Source organism: Lipotes vexillifer, unplaced genomic scaffold (assembly GCF_000442215.2).
Source record: "Lipotes vexillifer unplaced genomic scaffold, Lipotes_vexillifer_v1.1 scaffold370, whole genome shotgun sequence".
In the NCBI taxonomy this organism is placed as follows: Eukaryota; Metazoa; Chordata; class Mammalia; order Artiodactyla; family Lipotidae; genus Lipotes; species Lipotes vexillifer.
Genome location: NW_006772699.1, coordinates 83,622 through 101,872, shown reverse-complemented (window position 1 = coordinate 101,872; position 18,251 = coordinate 83,622). Strand labels below are relative to the sequence as shown.

General features: G+C 41.8%; 1 protein-coding gene across 1 annotated transcript in view; it reads right to left on the bottom strand.

Moving 5' to 3' along the window:
- TENM2 (teneurin transmembrane protein 2) overlaps nucleotides 1-12,516 on the bottom strand; it is a 1,025,435-nt gene extending 1,012,919 nt beyond the window's left edge. The window contains exon 1 of the mRNA XM_007447833.1: nucleotides 12,291-12,516. Coding sequence (XP_007447895.1) covers nucleotides 12,291-12,516 — 226 coding nt within the window. The remainder of the gene's footprint in view (nucleotides 1-12,290) is intronic.
- Nucleotides 12,517-18,251: the final 5,735 nt, after the last annotated feature.

Genomic DNA, 18,251 nt, shown 5'->3' with positions numbered 1-18,251 from the left:
ATCCCTCCTCCACTCCCCCATCAGAGGTTCTGATTGGATCGGCTTGGGCATGGGCACTTTTCAAAACTCCCCAGAAGAGTCTGATGAGTTGCCACTGGTCCAGAGATGGAAATGAAGTGAGGGGGTGGCCCCACTTGCTGTCCCTTCACTGCTCAGCTAGGACAACTCAGCACTTTGCTGTAGCCTCCCTGCTGTTCAAGCTCTCAGTTTGTGAAGCACAAAGTGTTAACTGGGTCATCTCCTGGCTGGGCTTTTGCAACCAATATAAATGGGGTTCAAGAGTGTGAGCTTTAACTGAATTGCCACTGTGAACTAAGGAACATTTGAACCCGAGGTTCCCAGGTGGACGGGGACCTTTTTAAAGTTGATGGGGTCACCTGAATTTGCAGTCATTTTGAGAGGGCTTTTGGGGGGCTATGGATATTTATCCTGCAGTTGACTGGATCTTTTATTTTTTTTTTTAAGGACATTAAAGTAATATTCCTCTCTTCTGTCAATATTCCAGCTACAGCAAATAGATCCATAGAAACAAATTTAATCCACTGGAATGACTCTCTAAATAAATTCAACATTTTGGTTCACAGTGCTGCAAATAAATTGAGCACTTTAATTCCCCATATGTGGAGTGGACCTGAACTGTACAAGGAGAGACAGAGAGGCACCTATTATACAGTCAAGGTGGCCATGGAAGAGGGGGAATTGAAAAGGAGGCAGTTCAAACTATTTTTAAAATAAAATGCATCCCACTGGGACAGCAACTGCCCGATGACTACTATTCAGAAATCGGGGTGAACAAAGGGAAGCTTCACATTTGGTGGTTCTGGCCAAAGAAAAAGATCTGGAAAAGGGAGAATAACAGGTGCAGCCGAGAATGTAACAGAGCCCATGTGACTTTTGTGTGTGTGTGTGTGTGTGTGTGTGTGTGTGTGTGTGTGTGTGTTTCCATTCCCAGAAAGATCTTTCTATCCTGGAGAAAATGTGTTAAAGATAATTCTCATAGTAACTTTGGTAAAATATTCCAAATATTATAAAAGGCTATTGGACATTATTAAATAAGTCTGTGTTGCACTTATTTTTAATAACTTTGCACACACTCAGTATTTGTTCTGATGGCTCCCAGCAGAGATTTATTACTAAAGTAGATCTGACTAGGAATACTGAGTAACTTGGTGTTACGATGGAGTTTGGCTGCAGCAGAAAAAGAGGTCTTGTGAGATACGTGTGCCGATTAAGGTGCTCAAGAAATGAACGTGAATTCATGTTGGATAGACACCAGCCCCCTCCTCTTCATATGTCCCTAGGGATGCTTCTGGAATTGCCAGGGCTGAAAATTAAATTAAAAACCGAAAACATGACACTGAAAATGTAATGTCTCCTTTGATAATATCAGCATGATGATTCATCAACGGGTGGGGCAGCACCCCTCCTGGACCCAGACTGTAAGGCATCCTGAGACAGACGCAGGCAATTAATTACTCGACCTCTCACAGTGCCGTTTTTCTAAAGCTTCCGGTCGGAATTATATCCTGTCACCAATCGCACTGCACCAAAGGCTCCCTACGCGTATGACACAGTAGGTCCCTGCAGAGACAGGACTGCAGTATGTAGCACGAGCCTAGAAAAGCCAATAGTATCACTGGATCGCCAATACTTCGAAAAAGCAAATGGCAGTGAAACTCAATGTATGTGCGTCCAAGTATGTTGCAGAAAACTCTTGCAGGTTGGTATTTCACGATGTGAGATTTGATACTGTCCTGCTGGGCAGAAACACAACCCAGATTTCTAAGTGGATTCCTTTTCTGAGTCATGGAGCTTTAAATTCTTCTCATTAGAACAGGAAACAAGCCACTGAAAAAAATAAATTCTCTTGTTGCAGCCTCCACTAGTCAGAACAGAAAGCTGCAAAGCACTTTGTTTATCTCCTATTCACAGGAGTCCTAGCATCCACATGCTGGGGAGGCTGAGTCACTCATAAAGAGCTAATGACAACAGTAACAGTCAGGAAGGGACAGCAGGATTCCGAGGGCTGAGCTCTCTCCACAGAGGTGATCCGGAGGTTAAGCCTTGTGGGACTCACAGATCTGGAATAGGCAGGTAGATACTCTACAAGGAAGGAGTGTGGACACAGGAAAGTTCATGCTCTTTCGCAGTGGCAGCAGCCTTGAGGGCCCTGGCATGTAACATAAGTGACTGAAGAGGAGGACGGGTGCTAAGACAAAAAGCAGTGATGGGGCCCCTGTAGCAAACGGGAACGTGAATGGATGGATTGGCTATGCGCACGCCATTCTAAACGTCTAACACGACCTGTAGGCCACCTAGGGGCCAAGCATGGCCGGTGCGCCTTGACTTTGTGACCTCTGATTTAGGGGATGAAAAGGAAGCCAACTCTTGGTAGTGGAGTGGGAAATAAGACAGGTGCTGTTTTATTTATTTTTACCTGGAATGAATGCTAAGTCAAATTTAGACTAAGTAGAGCATCGAAAGGAAAGTAAGTTTTTTTCTACTCTCTCTGCAGGATCTTCGGCCTCTTCCTGTCCATTGATTACCTGTGTTCTCACATGAACCCCTTTATCTATGCTCCCTGTATATTTTTTCCTGGCTGATCACACCAAATCCCATAAAATTATTAGCTGTCAACTCCTAAATCTCTATCCAGCTCAAGCATCTCAGCAGAATTTCAGAGCTGTACATTTAACTGCCTGTTAGACATCTACACGTGCATGGCCTAAGGGCACTTCAAACTCGAAAGGTCCGCAGTTACACATCCTATCTTAACCCATGAACCAGCCCCTCCTCTGTTTCAAGCCCCGGTGATGAGCAGGAACATTTAGTCAGTGGCCGTAACCAGAAACTTCGGCAATGTCCTGGACTCCTCTTCTCTCCCTCACCTTGCTTGCCCCCTCAGTTGCCAGAAAAGTATTGATTTCATATTCTCAGCATCCTCTGCTTTGCTAGTCAAGTTACCAACTGGCAGGAATAAAATACCCACTCAGGCACACACACACATCTGGTATGAGTTCCTGATTTATTTAGCCAGTAAGAGAAAATAAGCAATGTACTGTGGTCACACAGGGCAGTAGATGAAACATAATCCTTTTCCTATATTTTCCTTGCCCTGGATCCATATGAGGTACTCTGTTGCTGGTACTACTCTTTGCATAGGCAGGCCTAATAAGAGCAAGAAAAACATCCAAATTCTTATAATACCACGTTTCTATACTCTGGCTTGTGTTGCCGTTCCAGGGGAACTTGAACTAACGATCTTAGGCATTTCCGTTTCAGAGATTATTTACAAGCAGTGACCTTCTCTGGCTCTTTAAGTAATCTTGGCATCAGGAAGGCAGTATTCTCTCTGCAGGAGAAGAGAACGGTCAATGCCCAAGAGATCCAGAACATTATGCCTGCCTCCACTTTTATAGGGTCCTAAAAAGTCAACAGTCTTTGTTCCCCAACAACATCTCTCAAGTCATCTCTACTATCCCAGTTCAGGCTACTAGGCTCCCTTGCCTAAACGAAACACAGCCTCCTACCCCACTTCACTGACCATCTTGTCTCCCTGTAACATACTCCATCAACTGAAGCAAGCATCGTTTCTCTGAAATGCCTTCAGGAGCCAGTTTCTCTCTCCCACTCCATCTCATCTGTCCCCACACCACATTCAGCTAACCTGAACTTCTTTTAGATCCTTGGAACAACTCATCTTTGTCCCGTCCAGATCTTTGCGTATGTTCTATCTTTTGCCTGAATGCTCTTTCTTGCCTCTTTGACCACCCACCTCTTCCTCATCCTTCAAGGGTATGAAAGGATGTCACAATTTCTGAGACCCCTGATGCACAATTCTGGGTTAGATACCTCTCCAAAGCCATCCAGCATTTTCCCTTTTGCGCCGTTTATCAGACCATATCTAGTTCTACGTCTATTATTTCCTTCCTCTTTAGGATTGCTGAGTTTTGTGAGGTTAGTGACCATGTTTGCCTTATTCACTGTTGTGTCCCATAACTTAACACGATTGCCTCGCGGGCACCCCTTAAAAATAAGGCAGTGCTTCAGATGTAGAGAACACATGTATGGACACCAAGGGGGGAGAGCGGCGGGGGTGGTGGTGGTGGGATGAATTGGGCAATTGGGATTGACATGTATACACTGATGTGTATAAAACGGATGACTAATAAGAACCTGCTGTATAAAAAAAAAATAAATAGAATAAAATTTAAAAATTCAAAAATAAATTAATTTAAAAAAATAAGGCAGTGCTTTAGAAACTCAAAGACTATCCATGATACAAAAAGGCATGCCAGGGCTTCCCTGGTGGCGCAGTGCTTGAGAGTCCGCCTGCCGTTGCAGGAGACGCGGGTTCGTGCCCCGTTTCGGGAAGATCCCACATGCCGCGGAGCGGCTGGGGCCGTGAGGCATGGCCGCTGAGCCTGCGCGTCCGGAGCCTGTGCTCCGCAAATGGGAGAGGCCACAGCAGTGAGAGGCCCGCATAACGCAAGAAAAAAAAAAAAAAAAAAAAAAAAAAAAAAAAAAAAAGGCATGCCAGGGGAAAGACTGATGGAAAAAGGCAATTTAAATGGTCAAGCAGTGGGACACTACTGAAATGCTGGAAGCTTCCCATGGGATGAGAAACTTGGAAATAAAATAAATTAAGAAAGATAATGGTCATGACATAGTGAACATCAACATAAAGAAGCCAGGGGAAAAAAAAAAAAAAGACAGTCTTAGAAGATTCTACCTTAAAGGCAGGAGCTACGATACCATTCCCAAAAACGGGGGGAAAAAATGAAAACAGATTTTGAGGAAAAGAAAATTAAGTTTTCTACCAGATTTTCTACGAAAAATATTCCAAGGGCAGTTGAGAACGCAGACATGGGAGCTTGGAAAGACTGCACTTGTTTCAGACTTGAGTGCCACTAGTATTGGAGGCATGTATTATCAGGCCGGTCAATATTCTTTACCTATGTCTGATATCAGAACATTTATTTTTATATCCTATATGGCATTTATTCCATCAGGCTTAGAAAGTACTCACTATAAGCTACCTCTAGGTATAGCCTAAGCCCAAGACATGGCCAACTGAAGTTAGAGTGACAGAGGAATGAGCATGTGTCCCATGCCAGGCCCATCTGAATCTTCCTTCGGAATGTTCTGCCGATGATTGCAGAAGACTGTTTCCAATGATGCTACTCAGGGAAGAGATATGAGAGTGGGGTTATCAACAGACAACTTCCAACAGATCTCTCTCCAAAGTAAAGCCAAGTAAAGAGAATGAGAAAAAAGACTTCAGTGTGAGGCCAGATGTATTGCTAGATTCCCCAATGACATAAGACAAAGCAACAGATTTTTTCATAAGCTAATTTCAGTTGAGATATTATCCTACTTTTACTTGTAACTCAAAGAGTCTTGAGAAACAGAAGCAGTGAACATTCGTATTGTACAAACAAGACTGTTCTAAAGGAAGTGCCATGGAGAAGAAAGAGGGAAGGTCTCAGGTGAAACGGTGAATTACCACGGAAAAAGAACAGAAAAAGGAAGACAATTCAAAGAAAGTTAGATCCAAAGTTGAATGCAAAATTGACAGCAGATAATTACCGAAAGAATAACAACTGGGAAACATGAAGACTGTAATCCTAGAAGGGCAGTGAATACAACAATGAAAATCCAGATAAGCTCAACGCTCTAAGTGAAAAGGACTCCAAATTATTACATGTAGAGTGATGAGAATGAATTAATTTTCATCCAGAGTTTATATGCATAAAATCTTCTTGTAATTTAAACCCATTCCTAAGATTTACATGCCATTTATATGCTATAAAACAAACATCTTAAAAAAAAACTGTATCCAGTGACACTACCTTAGAGCATTTTTCCAATCTTTTTTTTTTTTTTTTACTTGCAAAATTGTCGGACTAGCAACTCTTACAGTGTGTTGGCATCAGCTGACAGTTGCTACATGGTATTTTTCATTCCTTTCTAAAAATAGGGAAATAACCTGTGAGTTATGTTCATCTTTGGGAGCAAAAGGTACGGTGTGTAGGGAGTCAAACACACGCTATCAACAACTGGAAGAGAAATTCTGGCTTTGAAGATGTCAGAAGTTTTGCAAGTCACAGGAAACAAATCGAAGGTGTGGGCGTGGGAAGAAGGGAGATTTCTGTCACACACAATATTGTAAGAGTTGGAGGGAAGATGATCACCACTCTTGCTGACAATAGTACTAAAATAGTAGTAATCATAACTGCTAGCATGTATTCAGCACTTTATTAAAAGAAAGACAACATCCACAGCATACATGCATAATTGTAAGAAAGGATCCCAATAATCCTATTGATGGAAACGTTTACAAGAACAGAAAATAAGACTTAGTCTAGTCTGTGCTCTAGAATGTGATCAAGGTCATACTGATCAAACACAGCAATACTGGGATACAGACACAGTTTAACTCTGGGTCTGCACTGTTAACTGCTCTCCCATATGCCTTTCAGATGAAGCAACAAGCATTCAAGTTAGCCAGCAAGAAGATAACAGACCATCTTACATTGAAATGTTGTAGAGCCCTTCTTTTTCTAAAGGTTTTTTTTTTTAAAGCAACAACACAACCAAAGACTAAGAAGTAAAACACTATTCTCAGTTGAGGTATGAAAAGAAGACTTGCCTAGGGGTGGAAGAATAAATGGAAAGCAATCTTCTCAAGGTACTGGTCAGCCTTCCAAATACTGACCAACCAAACTCCTGAACTTCCCTAAAACATAATGGTTTATTGTGGCAGAAAAATTGAAAGGCTGGGGTTTTCTTCAAAATAGAACCTAACTGTTGCTTTGGTTACAGTGGAAAAACAAGTATTTTAACACAAACGGAAATGCTCACAGGTTTCCAATGTACTTCAACAATTATAACATACCTCAATTGAATCGATACAGGTAACACTTGAGTTTACTGGTAGTTTATGAGTTTTCAGCTCATTAGCACATGTTTAATTTATGCTATGCCAAATTACACAGAGCAAAAACGTATTGCCCAAATTATTATTATTATTATTATTTTTATTTTATTTTTTTGCAGTACACGGGCCTCTCACTGTTGTGGCCTCTCCTGATGCGGAGCACAGGCTCCGGACGCAAAGGCTCAGCGGCCATGGCTCACGGGCCTAGCCGCTCCACGGCATGTGGGATCTTCCCGGACCGGGGCACGAACCCGTGTCCCCTGCATCGGCAGGCGGACTCTCAACCACTGCGCCACCAGGGAAGCCCCAAGCCCAAATTATTTTATTGAAAGATCACAAGAGTGAAAATTAGTTTATGAAATGCCAAAATCAAACCTAGCCTCAAATGTGTACGTGTGAGTGTTGATGTATTTTTAAAGGGGATCAAGGGGTTAGTGAAAGTTGTTTCTGTGCTAGATCTGATGGAGAGAAGAGATGCAAGCATCCTTTCAAAAATCCAGTCTTCTTCCAGTTCTTTCTTCAACCTTGACCCAAACAGACAGCCTGAGGTCCAGAGACAGAATTCAATCTTGGCCCCCTCTCAAGAGACTTGCACTACTAACTGGAAAGAAGGGCTGTTAGAGGGATAAGAAGCCTGGCGGAACTCTCTGGCCCACTGAGCCTTGGCTATAGCCCAGAAACCAGTCCGTTCTGCTTACCTAAGCAATAGCATTTAGAGAGTGACCCCTTTCTTGGGTTAGTGCTCCCGGATGAGAGGTGGTGCAAAAAGCAATGACCTAGGAGAGGGAAGAGAATCAGTGCTCACAGCCTGGCACACATACTGACACTGGGAACTTTCTCCTACAGGGGTGGGTGGTGGAGAAGCACTGTAGGAAGGTAGGCTTCCGGGGAGTTTGGGATAGTTGTGCACGTGGAGGGGAATGGGCGAGAACAGGAATCTAGATCAGCACTGAGGCTGGTGGTGCCCATTCTATGTTCCATCAACATTAGGGATTATACTTCCTATACTGAGAAAGGCTTATAGGTGTTGATACCTAAAAGGTTTCTCCATTGAATTTCATGGCCTTTGACCGAAGCTGAATGGCTTGTTCTCATTGGTTTACTTATTTATTTGAGAAGTGCTCAAACATAATGGTTTAAAACACAGCTCTTGAATCCAGCTCCCTGGATGTGAAACCTGTCTCCAGTTCTTCCTATGTTTGTGACCTTGGATGACGTATTTAATCTCCCCATGCCTAGGTTTCCTAATCCATGAAAAAAGGGATTAATAATAGTACCTACCGTACAACATTGCTCTGAACATTAACTGAATTACTACAAGTAAAATGCTTCGACAGGCACCTGACATGAAGAAAGTCTCCATAATTGTTAGCCATTATTCTTTTGTTAGTATGATTGTTGTTGTTTAATACATCTGAAGACTGGATAGTAATCCTGGTGAAGCACAGAATTAGACCAGAGTCACAGGTACATAAATATGCAAAAGCAGAGTTCAAACCTAACTTTAGGCTCCTAAGCCATGGGAGGATGTCTTGTGTATCACACTGTTCTACACCCTAACTTCAGGGTCCCAAAGAACAAGCTGATACAACCTGCCTGGGAACTTGGCTGACCTACATTATTCAAAGTGGCATCTATTTCAAAGATTAGGCTGAGACTGGGTCTGCCCAGGGATCAGACCGCTGGTCACTTTTGTCAGGCGCATTAACTTTCAGACCACTAGGATGCTATTTAGTGCAGGATTAGTCATTTACTAATTACTAATGACTCCAGCGGCCATAGACCTAAGGTCAATAATTTTCTCCCTTCACACCAGGAGGATCCAGCATAAAGAGGCCAGACAGGTAATTTGCATTGTCTCTTCGTAGGAGAAGAGACCCACAACAGAAGGAGGCAGAGGAGGATTCTGTGTTGAAAGCAAGCAAAGAAGTTTTACTTTGACAGGAGTTTCCACAAGCTTCTCAGGGGAACATGTGGCTCATCTCTCCTGCTGGGACCTGGCAGGTTCTCACATTTGATACTTGCTGCCAGCCAGTTGGGGAAACAGGACAAGGTCTGACCCTGGCCCCAAATCACTTCTGCTAGCTGGCAAGTCTTTTCCCCTCTGAGCATCTGGAGAGTCATCCAACTGTGTTTGCCAAACTTGCTTGTATGTGAGAAGCGCATTTGTTTTATGATCAGTGTCTTGGGTTTTAAATAAGAATACCGTAGGAGATGATCCCGCTCTGATCCTTGCTAATATACCTCTAGGCTAATAAGTGCTGAGGTGATCCTCCTCTTTGATTTCATGAATAAGAAAATAAAATGGGAAATGCATGACATTTTTAAAAAAGTATTGTTATTACTGAGTGTAAAATTTGTTTTAACCCTCTCTGGAGTGGCTAGGTTTCACTTTAAAAGTGCTGCTTGCCGAGCATCCCTGGTGGCACAGTGGTTGAGAGTCCGCCTGCCGATGCAGGGGACACGGGTTCGTGCCCCGGTCCAGGAAGATCCCACGTGCCGCAGAGCGGCTGGGCCCATGAGCCGTGGCCGCTGAGCCTGCGCATCCGGAGCCTGCGCGTCCAGAGCCTGTGCTCCGCAACGGGAGAGGCCACAACAGTGAGAGGCCCGCGTAACACACACACACACACAAAAAAGTGCTGCTTGCCAGATTGCATCTCCTGTTCCTCCTCTCCTTAAATATGTGCTTATTTACTTCCTGCAGAGTTCAATTTTAGAACCCATCAAAGTAGATCCACTCAGACTGACTACATTATCATGCATAAATTCATAGATGTCTTCAGAAGGAATTGCACTTGCATATGCAAATACTTCCAATGCCTTTTCATTTCTACTTTTGGCCTGCACAGTTTTTAATTCATGCAAACACATTACACAAACAAATATGGGCTCAATAACAACACAAGGCATGTGTGAATTGTTAATTGCAAAGCTAGCAGTTTGATATGGCCAAGCGACTTCCATTATTATCAATGGAGAGGAACAAGATTAAACAGGAAGAATAAAGGTATATATGAAAATAAAATCCCAAGCACTTGGTTTCATTTTATGTAAATATTAATAAGGGAAAAGGTGATAGGCAAATCCACATTTCAACAATAATCTGGGATCTACAGCTCAGTGCACAATGATCCAGAAGCCAGGATGCACCTTTAATGAGACTTAGGAAGGAGAGGCCACATTTCAGCCCAGAATCATGAGAAACAAAAACGTATGCAGTAGTATCATAAATAAAACCAAAAATACAGCAGAAAATGAAAGGCTTTCAACCGTGTTGAACGTGCATCACCTTTCAAAATATTTGAGTCTTGTATTAGAGATGCTCTTGGAAATAACTGTAGGTGTCCTCATTTTTCATAGTGGATATTTAAGCCCTCCCTTAATTAAGCTGATTCCTCATATATATATATATATATATATATATATATATATATATATATATATATATATATTTCTCCAATTCCCACTACATGCACTTTGGGGTCGGGTGAGAATTTAACAAAGTAAAACACTTGTTGACAGTACTCACAGATCAAACACATTTGATACAGAACAATTTTCAAGGAACCCTCCCCCTGTTTGCAAAGTGTTTCATTTACATGAAGGCAACTCAGAAAATAAGAGTGAAGATTAAATAAAAAGTGTATTCTGCAAGGGTCTACAATGGCAGTGGAAAAACAATTTTAACGGCTTCTCCACTGATTTTGTTGAATATTCTATTAAATATAAAAGCTGAACCTAGGCTAAACAAGGAGAATTTGAGAACGTGTTATTTTTAGAACCACTGGATTATAAGATATATACATATATATTACATTTAAGTAGTGTTTTCTAATAAAAGATAAGTAAAGTAACTTAAGGAAGCTAAGAAACCAGGAATGGAATTCCAAGCTGCTATAGACTAAATGTTTGTGACCCTCCAAAATTTTTTACATGAAACGAAAACCACAGGGGTATTTGGAGGTGGGACTTTGGGGAGGTAAATAAGTTACAAGGGTGGAGCCCTCATAAATGGGTTCACTGCCCTTATAAAAGAGGCCCCAGAGAGCTCTCTTGCCCTCTTCAGCTATATGAGGATATAGGAAAAGATGGCTGTCCGTGGGCCAGGGAAAGACCTCTCACCAGACCCCAAATCTGCCAGTCCCTTGACCTTGGACCTCCCTGCTTCCAGAACTGTGCAAAATAAATTTCTGTTGTTTATAAGCCACTGGTTCACGGTATTTTGTTACAGCAGCCTGAAAGGGCTAAGACGCAAGCTAAGGTATCTCATGAGGAATTAAGTTAGTCGCAACGTTTACTGACAGGGACACAGAACAAGAACTACAGAATCGGTGTCATAAACACATGATGCAGTAACCCAGCAGGCAGGCCGTTGACCCTTGGCACTGGCGGAGCGACCCTTCCTGGTGCATTCACTGTATTTTTGTGCATACACTTGTAATTTTGCTAAGTCTTTATGTAAATCACATACACGGCAAGGCTGGTACACAAAGCACAACACGTGGAGCCCGTGAGTCAACTCAGACACACTGCTTCTCAGGACTGTTTGCGCTTGAGTCTACCTGTCCATACATTTATAGCAACTCATGACAAGTGATAACAAAGTTCTCCACGGACAGTGACTATGAAGAGAATGCCAACTGTTAGTGCTTGGAGCGAAAACATTCTCCTCCCCAAGGAAATCAAAATACTATATGAAAATTAAGTTTGTGTGAAAGTACAGGGGAATTATATCAGTGGAACTGAAACGGGAATTCACCTGTGCTCCAAAACAAACAAAAAAATGTGTAACTCAGAATTAACATCACATTTTTTTTGGGGGGGGGGGGAAGAGAGAAATTAAACATTATTGTATCGGGGGGGTGGTTCAAATATGTTTTTATCATTATAGCATTTGTTCAAAGAGAATATAACCAAGAAGCCCAAAGTGAGAAGCAGGAGAAATTTGAACTCTGGGAGGCTTGTGCGCTGGTTTCAAGGAAAATAGTTTAAAAATCACAGATAATTCCATGTTCCTCAAGATCAGAATCTGTGATGGTTTCAGGAATAACCCTCATGGGGTCAAGGGTCTGCTGTCCGTCACATCTGTCAAAACCTTACCCTGGTAGGTCTCCAAAAGCAACCACCAAACTGTCAAAGAACTGAGTGTCTAGAACAAAAGAGGCCCTTGTATAACCCCCACAGGAGTTTGATATGGGTTAATGAGAAGATTGTTCTCTTAAACTAAACTTTAATGGGGAGTTGATGCCGGCCTGCTTTGCTCCCCATTTCTACCAACCTCTGTCATCGACGTGCAACAGTGCAAGCATGTAAGACAGCTCGGACCATCAGTGCGGTCAGCTCTACATACCTTGTCTTGGGAACTCATCTGACTCCCGGTGAACGAGGTCTGTGACTCGGTTCCCATAGTGCATCCTGCTATCGTGGTCATAGGCCTTCAGAGTCTCGCTGGAGCTGTAGGACTTCTGCGTGGGCACGCGACAGTCTTCGCTGTCTAGGGAAGAACTCGTGTAGCGACACTCTTTGCCACACCGCCCCCTGGTCAGAGAGCGGTGTCGCCGATCCTTGACATCCATTATCCAGGTCCGGCAGAAGGCCGATGCTTTCCGAAAAGTCAGGCCTGAGTTTGGGCACTTGTCACTTGGCCACCTAAAAACATCACAGGAGAAAAACCCAGATTGTGATCCTAAGAAATGTTGCTTTCAGTTCTGACTCACGCCCTGACTCAGAAAAAAACACAAGAAGGCAAATTTGGTCAGCGCTGCATCATTTCTTCTGCGTAACGCTTAATGTATACTTAAACAATCAGCCTTAATAGAAGAACTCGACACAGTAAATTAATTCTCTTGCTGTTTAATTGAATAGATTTGGGGAAAAAAGTAATAGCAAAATAACTCCTCTTTTGATTTTCTATATGTGCGAAGATGGCATGATAAGTCTGTCACTCTAATGCAAGATCTTATTGCAAAGTGGTTCAAAGCAAATCTGATTTTATCCCGCTTTAATTACACTCTGCTTTTGCTATCGAAGGACTGGGGAAAAACAAATACCAAAATTAAATAAATAAAAATAAAAGAAAGGCGTATGAGGCGTAAATATATGCCGGTGATGCTTTGTAATGGTACCAGGTCACATTCGACTAACATAAAATTTGCCTGGCTGCGTCTGGAGAATAATAATATAAGGCATTCTTTTTTTTTTTTTTTAAACAGCATTTATTGCCTCTCACTGTTGTGGCCTCTCCCGTTGCGGAGCACGGGCTCCGGACGCGCAGGCCCAGCGGCCATGGCTCACGGGCCCAGCCGCTCCGCGGCATGTGGGATCCTCCCAGACCGGGGCACGAACCCGTGTCCCCTGCATCGGCAGGCGGACTCTCAACCACTGCGCCACCAGGGAAGCCCTATAAGGCATTCTTGACATGTAATCTTCCTCTGATTTCTTTAATGAGCCTTCAGGAAACTCCTCATCCGTTTTCTCTTCTTTGCAAATCTGTATCTTGGACACACCTGGTCTCTTCTTTGCCCTAGTCACCTACCTACAGGACATCATCTTGCTCACAGAGGTCTAACTGGCACAACCCCGTGACCATCAAACTAAGCCTACCCATACTGTCCTTTTCATGGCTGGGATATCCACTGTGGAAAAGAAAAACGGGGAAGAGCACTGAACACAGTAGGTCAGCTGATGGAAAGAAGCCTTTCCAACATAGGATCTGGCAACCAGGGAGCCCCACAGCCTGCTGCTTAACACCCCGGGCCTGGAAATGTACACAAACATCATCAAGACCAAAACACTTAGATGCCACTAAGTTCCAAGTGATAGGCTCTTAGTGATTTCACTGGCCATGCAAAATAGCCTGGACCATAGGGAAGGGCCTAGACAGAAGAGGAAAATACAAATTTTCATTAAAATGGCAAATACAACCCAGAGCCAGTGTAATGATTTTTCTCTAGGCTACCGTTGCTCACTGCCTCCTCAGTATGTCAGGAAATACTTGGGGAGCAGATCTGTAGTTTGGGACCCCTCTGCTCTTCTTTGGTTATTTACCACACTGTAGTGGGATGCCTATGTATACCAAAGGACTAGCTTGGATGCACAGCAATGTGGATGGCATCTGCCCCAAGACAGTGGAAGCCAAGTTATCCCTTCCTTGTCCTTTCATACCAAGAGGTCCTTCTGGATCTCATGAACCCTCCCTAATATGGAGTATCAAACTGCCTGTAATTGTGAACACCTTTGTTTGACAACTGGCAATGAAAAAGAGGGTATACCTGTTGTAAACAACAAGCACAGTTGTGCTGTTGCCACAGTCACTTATAAAAAGTTTAATTCTCAGTTTCTTGGAGCCTACAGTTCCTGACTTAGGAAGCTGAGAAGCATCTTTGAGAGTCACCAGTCAAGACCCCAGAGGACACAGTCAATGTCAGCGTGGAAGTTTTTGCTGCTGCAGAGTGAATTCAAGTGTCTCAACATTAATGCAATTTCTAGAAGTCCAAAAACCTCTCCCTTAATTCCCAATGTGTGATCTCAACATTTTAGAATCCATATTACAGGCTGGTTAAGAGCATGGCTACTGGAGTCTTGTTGGATGCCAATCGCGTCATGGTCACTGAGAAGCCAGAGCCCTTGTAAAATTACTCCTGGCCTTCAAACTCCATTTCACAAACAGTGAAAGTGGAAAATAATAGTATTTATTGCATAGAGTGTTTATAAAAATTTAAGTAGATACTGTGGTAAAGCTCTCCATATGCTGCCTAACAACATGGTAGGGACTCTCTAAGAAGGGGTGTTTTCTTCTCCTCTGAATGATTAAAAACAATTTTTTGTCTTAGGTAAGCAGTTGCAAATTTGTATAAGGCAGAAGGTAGAGATGATCACATGAATCCCTGAAACTCAAACTTCTAACGGTAGATATCAATACCTGAACAACACACAGATACAGGAAGACCTTCAGCACCTACCGAGGATGTGTAAGAATGTGCGCACCAATAATGAGGTGCCACAAGTGTTTTTTAGGGGATTTGGCTGTTTTTAATGGATTTTATCATTTTCTTCTCTTCTGCTTCACTGTGAGTTTTTTCTTTTTAATGTATGCAGTGTTCCTAACTCATGAAATCCTATCTCCTCTAATTTGCATCATGCTTTGGAAAGTGGGCTGACTTTCTACATGTGTATGTATGTGATTTTATTTTACACATATTTTTTTAAAATCATGCTCTAAGAGGGAGCCTAAAGGCTTATTACCTATTTATAAAGTACAAGAAATTTAGTGTCTGGACATTTTGACTTCTAATTTGGTTGCCTAGTGATCTTTTCCCACTAAATTCCTCTTTCTTGGCTATGCCCTTGATAGTTCAGTTTGTCAGCAATGTCACCTCCAGATAAATGATAGACATTTATATAAAATGAGGTAAGAAAATGACAAGTCTTAGCCAGGGAAAGCTAATTTCTTAGGAAACCGAGCAGAGTGCACAGACCGTTGGGCTGCAGACATTTTGCATTTAGCCTGCTATTTAACTATTAATTTCCAATATAAAAAAAAGACAAAACAGGAGAATTTATATTAAAATCTGGGTCTTGAGCTTATCATGAAAAATCAGGCAGTCTAGAAATGCCCACTTCCAAAAAGATGGAATAAATGTACTTTTACCTATTTCTCCCATGAGGTACAGCTAAAGACCCTGTATAATATATATGAAACAACCATAAGAAGAATCTGAAAGGTGGGAATAAGAGGCCGACTAACTAGTGCCCTCAGGACTCAAGGAACGATACCGTGGTGAGTTTCTGATATTTCTTTTGGCCCTATATATCTCAGACTTGGAGCTAAAGACACTGGCAACCCAGACACAGGAATAGACCCAGACAACAAAAGTTCCAACGAAAGTCTGCTTCCTCTAGCCAAAGGACTATGAAAGAGGCAGCCTAACAAGAGAGGAAACATTTAGATAGTAACCATCTCACTCCAGCCAAACAACACAGAAAATTCAGTAGCCCTACTCCTACTTTCACCAGCAAAAGCCAAGAGCGGAGCCTAGATTTCCATGCTGCTGAGGAAGCAACAAGGCATCCCAACCCCCAAACAGTGGTTTCAGAGAAGACTAAGAAGGAAGCTAGACATTCATGCTTTTCAGGAAGTCATGAGCCCATCCTTTCCTCAGAGAGAGCCTGGCCTTCCACTCCCACTGGGTGGTAATAAGGTGCCACTCTCCTCTGCTGGGGTGGTATAGGAGGAGGACTAGTGGAGACTCAGGGCCTTCATTATCACCCAGTGGAAATGAGTCCTTCTGCCCATGGTTGGTGACTGTTGGTATCAGCAGACATCATGCGGGGAGGAGTAATGAGGCACTCCTATCCCTACCATTGAGGGAGGTATCAGTGGAGGTCTAGTGGGGAACCAGAACTCCCAACTCCTCCCCTCTCCCAGCTCCTAACAAGGAACTCTCTGCCCTTGGGTTTTGGCAAAGACTGAGTAGGGAACCTGAACTTTTATGCCAAACGAGCAATAATGAGGTGGAAGCCTTCATCTAACACAGCAGTGTCAGGGGAAACCAACTAAAATAGAAGGTTTAAAATAAGTCATAGACTCTCATAATACCCCAAACGTCCAAACTTCAGGAAAAAAACAAAAATAAAAAGCTGTCACTCCAAACCTCCAAGAAAAGTTTCAAACTGAATGAAAAAAAGTTTAATCAATAGATGCCAACACTGAGAGGACAAAGATGTTAGAACTATTTGACACAGATTTTAAAATAGCCATCATAAAATGCCTCAAGAGCAATTACGGACACACTTTTAAAAAATGGAAAATAGAAAGTCTCATTAAAAAAAAAGAAAATCTTAGCAGACAAAGAGAAGATACAAAGAAGACTGCGATGGAAATTTTAGAAGTGAAAATTAACATAACCAAAATAAAAAAAACTTAATAGATGGGTTCAGAGAAGAATGAAGAGACAGAAGAAATGATGAGGGAACCTGAACACTGAACAATGAAAATTACCCACTCTATACAGTAGATTAACAAATAGACTAAAGAAGAAAAAATGAACAGAGCCTCAAGGATGTATGGAATGATAGCAAAAGACTTAATGTTTATGCTATCAGAGTCCCAGAGGAAAAGAAGATGAAAGAGGAGCTGAGAAAGTGCTAAAATAGCAAGTGGATACATCAAAATTCGCCAAACACATATAGCTACGCATGCAAGATGCTGAACAAACCCCAGAGTAACTCCAAATGCATCCATTTTAAGATATATCACAGTTAAACTTCTGAAAACTTAAGACAAAGAAAATCTTGAAAGCCGTGAAAGAAGAATGACACCTTACCTATAGGGGAAAGCAATCTGAATGAAAGTAGATTTCTCATCATACCATGGAGGCCAGAAAGAAATGGCACAACATTTTTCAAATGCTGAGAGAAAGGAAGTTTCAACACAGAAAACTATGCTTCTAGAATGAAGGAGAAAACATGACATTCTCAGATGGAGGAAAACTAAGAGAAATTATGACAAGCAGACTTATTCTAAATAAATTGCTAAAGAGGTAGTTCTCTAAAACAGAAAGAAAATAATAAAGTAATAAATCTTGGAAATAGTGAAAGAAGAAATAAGAAAAAAAGAAAATACATGGCTAGCAAAAATATTAGTAAAGACAACAGACATTCTCCTTTTGAGTTTTCCAAATTATTTTTAATGGCTGAAGTAAAAATTATAACACTGTCTGATGAGGTTCTAAATATATGTAGAGGGCACATTTAAGAAATATTATAAATGAGGAGGGTAAAAAGATATAAAGGGAGGTAGGGTTTCCACAATTTACTCTAACTGGTAAAATGATGAAATCAGTAAACTGTGATAAGATATGTAGGCATAATGTAACAACTAAAAAAGCTATACAAAGAGATGCACTCAAAAACACTAAAGATAAATCAAAATGGAGTTCAAAACATGTTCAATAACCACCAGGCAAGTAGGAAGAAAAAGAGAGAAATGAAAACTAGAGAGAACAAGAGAACAAACAGAAAACAAAGTGTAAAGTGTCAGACTTAGGCCCCCAAATAGCAATAATTACGTTAAATGGAAGCGGTCTAAATACGTGAATTAAAAACTAGAGATCTTCAGAGTGAATTAAAAAATAGGACCCAACTCTATTCTGTCAACAAGGAAGTAACTTTAAATATAACAATGTAGACATGTTGAGAGTAAAACAAAGGAAAAAGATATATAATGCAAACATTGATAAAAAGAAAGCAGGAGTGACTATATGAATATCAGATAAAGTGGACTTCATAGGAAAGAAAATTATCAGAGACA